This window comes from Argiope bruennichi, chromosome X2, assembly GCF_947563725.1.
Source record: "Argiope bruennichi chromosome X2, qqArgBrue1.1, whole genome shotgun sequence".
Lineage (NCBI taxonomy): Eukaryota > Metazoa > Arthropoda > Arachnida > Araneae > Araneidae > Argiope > Argiope bruennichi.
The window spans coordinates 70,676,124-70,682,123 of record NC_079163.1 but is presented as its reverse complement, the minus strand read 5'-3'; the positions used below and the strand labels follow the sequence as shown (position 1 = coordinate 70,682,123).

The 6,000-nt window shown below is 33.8% G+C and overlaps 1 protein-coding gene across 2 annotated transcripts in view; it reads right to left on the bottom strand.

The window, feature by feature from the left end:
- Positions 1-1,840: 1,840 nt before the first annotated feature.
- LOC129960181 (cadherin EGF LAG seven-pass G-type receptor 1-like) overlaps positions 1,841-6,000 on the bottom strand; it is a 152,116-nt gene continuing 147,956 nt past the window's right edge. For both annotated transcript variants that reach the window (XM_056073389.1, XM_056073390.1), the window contains one exon: positions 1,841-3,352. In XM_056073389.1, the coding sequence (XP_055929364.1) occupies positions 2,413-3,352 (940 nt within the window). In that variant the 3' untranslated portion in view covers positions 1,841-2,412. The remainder of the gene's footprint in view (positions 3,353-6,000) is intronic.

Here is a 6,000-nt window from a genome sequence, read left to right as displayed (position 1 = left end):
TTCTCATTCACGCATTTACGGCGACACCAAACAAAGCTCTGAAAAGATGTTTCAATTTTGAGTTATAGTTTACAGAGTAATTTAAAACTCCTTAGGTATATTTTAAGCGTTACTCAGGAACACAGAAATAATGGTATGAAAGGGAGGGGGGAAATTAGATTGAATGCTATAAGATTCTCTTGGACAGTAAATGACACAAATTCAATTATTCGTAACAGTTGCCTGTATAAAAATATTAGATACAATGCCAGTATCGACAATAAAGTAAGTAAGTCTTGAGAGAACATGGGTAGTTACTCATTATCTGAATTAACAGTCTCCTACGCCTATGTTTTATATTTTAATCTGTTGTATCTGGTTTCTTGTACTTAAATCTTGCAAAGAATCTTCTGTAACTTTGCCGTTCTAACCTTGTTCAATTGTCAGAAATACTTGTTTCTCTGTGTTTGACCCACCCTTTCAATTTGTTTCATGACTTTTGAAACACCCTATATTTACATATGTCATTTAAAAAAAGAATGCGTAATTTTTTTCCTGTTTGGGGGACTTCAAATCCTGAAACTTAATGTTAAAATTTCAGCTTCTTTATTTACCGTTGGAAAAAGGTGTTATCTTCGAAAGATTCTTTTGGAAAATTTCATTTGGCCAATTGAGAGATATCTAAATATGAGGACTTCCGTGAAATCAACTTTTTTACTTGGCAGTTCCATATGTAAATGATTTTTTTTTAAATTTTTAATAATTTGTCAGTGGGAAAAATTATTTAAATTATATAATTGTTTTTCAAGAATTACTATCTGCTAATGATTTGTTTTTTATGCAGTGTTCTATGTTTAATATTAAAAGATACGTTTTCTGACGAAAATAAAATTCTAAATAGAAAAAGTTTAATACGTTCTGATCTAAAAAAACTATCGATTTCATAATATTTCTACTATATCTTGTAAAACTGGAGTCTTACTGGAGGCTCGATATTATTGAAAAGAGTTTTGGTTTGTAAAACAATTCATTGGCCAATGAGTATTTGGTGTTAAACAGTTTGTCAGAAATAAAAATAATATATATTATTTCGCATATTTTTTTAAACTAATACAAATCGACGAATAAGGTATTAGTAGAAAAGGATGATTAACATAGATTAGTAAGTGGTTTGTTTAAAATACAATTTAAAAGAGCCATTCCCACTGAAATTTCATTATCAATAAGGGATTATTCCAGTCAAATGTTACATCTACTCATGTAGCTTTAAAGATCTAACAAAGTTTATTATTGAAAATTGCAAAAAGATTCAAAGAAACCTGATATCAAATATTGTGTCAAGTTAGTTATCATACCGATAAATTGTCATTTCATTTTTTGTACATATACTTCGTTTAGTATTCTCCAATATACCACATTATTCTTTATTTGTACATGTCCCTACATGTTTCGTATCTTTAGCCAACGACTATTAATTTAACATTCCGTTTCGAAGCTTTTTTTTCTGTACCACATTTTGCAAGCAAACCGACCATCAAATTTGCAGCTCCATTATCGCCGACAGATATAGCATCAGGCTTACATAAATGGACCTCCGTAGAAAAATCGAATCTCAATGTCTACGACCTCGTCACGAGACCATTGCCGTCTCATTTAATTGATGACTTGATTGGATTTAGAAGCATATTCAAATTCTTAATGAAGATGATTTTCTTAATATATAACGATCATTTGCATTTGTAAACATGAAAGAAAAAAGGAGCTCTTTCTTTTTTGATAAAATAAATTAGTTTTAAAAGGCATAGTACAATTCATGCATTTTTTCAAATAATAATTTTTATTAAAAAAAGATGTACAACGGATATGAATAATACAATAGCAGATTTGAAGACATATAAGTGATAATAATGATGATTCACTGAAATATTTACAATCCCAGCGTACAAAGAGTTCTCTCAATATGAGTGAGCATATGTTGCTCCTGGTTAAAATGTAACCCGACAGACTTGTAAAATGCATTGATGAGATGATACATTCGTACTTCCATAACCTATAAAAATACGTTGATTAAACTTAACTTAGTAATTTTTCAAACTGCACAAAAGCACTTGCATTTAATCCCATGCAGTCAACAGTTTCATATATAAAATGCAGTTTAAAACAATTTTTATGTGTTCAGTAGTTACTTGAGTACCAATTTAACTAAGCGCATAAACATTGGTACTCAACAAATTCCTCCTTCCTCTTTCGGAACAAATTGGTTCCAACTGACCCACAATTCAAAAGCTTCTTAAAAACAATCTTTCCCAAAGCTTCTCGATATATATGGAATTCTACTAAGAGAGAATTTTAAGATCCAGCCACGAATCTTTCTCGTTTTCTCTTGTATATGTCACTTCAAGTTTTGAGAAAAACAATATTGACGAAGAATGTTTAATGCCCGCCATTTTCTTTTTGTGAAAGAAGAAATGGAGGTGTGGGTTTTGGACTCAAACCATCCCCCGATCGAAATCTTTTAGGGTAACATTTTTTCAAATTATTTTCTTTTATACTGTTTTCTCTTACAGAATTTTGATGGACTCTTCGACTATGCTGAAAACCCACACTTGATGTTGGGCTATCTTCTACATCTGTCGAAGCAGAGTTCTCGTCATCACTTTCTTCTTCTCTCTCAAAAACAACTGAATTACGCTTCTTAAAGTCTATGTAATGCCTGGATTTCTCCTTTTTAACACCCATTCCATTTTCTATTTTTAAAGACGCTCGAGGCATTGAATTAGGTGTTGTTGCGGCCAAGGAAAGACTTCGTTTATCCTTGTTGCCATGTTCAGAGGAGCGTAATTTCATGTTAACGAAAAAGGATTTCAAACCTTCCATAGTAGAAATGTTTGATGCATCATCCTGATTTCCATTCAAGTCTGAAGGGACATCCAAAGAAGCACTTCGTCTCTTTTTGCAATTCGCAAATTCTCTGAAACTCTGTTTTATAGCGAAGGGATTATTTTTCTGACAGGCAAATTTATCATGAAGATAATTACTTCCTTTCTTACTTCTTAAGTGGAAATCTTTGTGAAATTCTTTGTCGCCGAAAGTTCCATCTTCATTGAAGTAATTTGAGAAAATAACCTTTACTGGCCCAGTAGATCCACTGCCATTGTATTCTGATCTTCTCGTTGACGCAGAATCAAAAGGATATTGATCAGACTCGCTTCTTTTGATTGGACTGTTCTGGTTCTTTTGCAGAAATGAAATTCTGGATTCCCTGGGATTGGAATGATGGCTAGGCAATTGTTGATTAGAACTGTTCATTGATACACTTCGCAATCTGTGTGCATTACGATGGACTTTTTCATTATTCTCGGCATTTTCTTTCCTGTGGGAATGAAAAAAAAAGTTATATTTTAAAGACATTTTTTTTTTCAATATTACAGTATTTGACAATATTGAATTTTTGATTTTTGTTAAGTTAATTTGATTTTTGATTTAAGTTAAAAGATAAGCATTCCCCTTTTATTTTGTGTAATTTATTGTTCGAAGCTATAGCGGATTAAAACAGCGTAGGGTGTCATGTTTAGTTTCAGGTAGACGGAATTTCCCTTAGAAAATTTCTGTTTTACATACCGGATAGGCAAAAAGTCCGTAAAAACTTTGAAAATTCATAAAAAACGGTTAGCAGATTTAGCTTCGATAAGTCACTGGATTTTTTTTAGGTAAGAAAAAAAATAATTAAAAAACAGCAGATAGGTGACGCTTCATACATAAGTGAAAGATTAGACATGCAAATAACAAAAATAATGTTATAAAATCCTTTATTATTGCAATATGTGCTCAAAATGTCCACCAGACAAGTGATTACGCATTGCAGGCGTGTCACAAATCCAGCAACGGCTGAATGCAGCACGTCCAGCTGTATACATGACATCTCTCAGTGGAATGAATCTTTCACTTCCGACAGACTGGATGGACGGGATCGATACACCTGGGATTTTAAATTTCTCCATAGCCAAAAGTCTTCTGGTGTAATATTTGGTGACCGAGAAGGCCATGGAAACTTGCAACGTCTATTAATGATTATCTCTTCCCCGAACTTCTGTATCTGGAATTCCTTGATTGGAATAGCAGTGTGACTTGTTGTTCTGTCTTGCATAAACGTAAAAGCAGTAAGTGCATCTTTTTCGCGCAGACATGAGAAAAACCTTTTCGCGCAGAAGCGTTAAATAACACTGAGCATTTACTGTCACCGTTTTCCATCTATTTACCGGACACTGTGTTTCAAAGAAGAAGGGTCCTATGATGAAGGAACCTGTGAACTCGCACCACACTGTGACTTTGGGAGAATGCAGTGGTTTCTCAGCGTACACTCGTGGATTTGACATCGCCCAGATGCGACAACTATGTGTATTAACGTCGCCATGGAGCGAAAAATAAGCTAAATCTGTTTACAAGATGTTAAAAACCCAGGAGGGATCTTGTTCAATTTTGGAGAGAGTCCAGCTATCAAATGCTTCTTTCTCTACAGTATCCGAGGCTAAAAGTCCACGGCAAGATTGTAATTTGTATGAATACTGATTAAGATTTCCCTGAAGAATATTGCGTATCGAGGATGGTGGTAATCCCAAGCGTCTGCCAGCATCTCGTGCACTGCTAGTCCCTGCCACGGTTTCGGAAGCTAATGTTCCCATTTCGGCGGCAACGTGTCTGCATTAGACTGGGTGGTCCGGAACTCGTATCCAGTTTTCTCAAATCGCTGAACAAGCTTTATGAGGCCTGCCACTGTTAAAGGTCCTTTCCCATTCTTCACAATTTTCGGAATTTACACAGTGCAACAATCGCTGATTCCTAACTCGGGTAAAACAGCTTCACCAACAAAGCTTTATCTTTTTCACATAGCATGCAACCGAGAGCAGATTCTGGATCAAGAGCGTAAGTATTTATAATCACCTATCTCATTTGCATATTTCCAACTAACTTATCGATGTTAAATCTGCAAACCATTTTTTATTTTGCTTAATTTTACAGGTTTAATGAATTTTTAAAAACTTTTTGCCCACCAGTTATTATCAATATCGGAAGAGTTACATTGTCTTTGTCCATTAATTTTTCATTGATGTATAAATATATATGATAGGAAACTTTTGAATATTTTAACCATCTTAAAGACCTGACCAACTTTTGCAGTTTTAAAGTTTCAGTTTAAAAGCAGATAATAAGCTTGAAATTATGTACATAATATATTTTTAAAATTTAAGATTGGATTAAATGCAAAAATAGCTTTCAAAGTGAAGGAAATAACTAATTTTTAGTACTTTAAAGATAAATCAAAACAGCTGAACGTTAGAGGAAAATACGAAGTGGATTTACAAATATTGTAATGTATGAATTTACTATTGTTTATATGTTGTGAATGCTTTCTATGTGATGTTATAAATAAACAAATTTAAAAGACAAACTTATCCTTAACCGATGATGTACACTTAAAACTGTATGGCATAGCGCACAAGTTGGACATGGTTCACCAAATAAAAGATGTTTATGACTGAAGTGAGTGTGACCGATTCGGAGCCGAGTTAATTTTACTCCTGATGGAGCGGGTATTCTATTGTCAAAATCTTTCCGCACACAGTTGTATCCACGCACTTTTTCAGAAATTACGGGGGTTAAAAATGTCTCTAGAAGAGAAAACTAAACCGGATGGATGTCATTGATAATTGATTTAACACCGTCAATTTTTGTTCTGAAACCTCGACAGTTCCAAGAGGCGAAATTAATCATTGAATATTTGGGCGTTTTTCAGAATTCCCGTGTGTGATAGTATCACTCTCTACCCTTGCTAAACCACTCTGAGTTGGAGAAGCTTCCATATCCACGTCTGAAAAATCAGAAGCCGAAGTAGTTAATGATAAAAAAGTATCACTATTAGGTGAAGAATGATGATGATTTACATCAATTTTAATTTCTTTGTCGATTTGTCCCCTCTCTTTAACATGTTTAGAAATAGCTGCTGGTTTCATCTGATGCAAT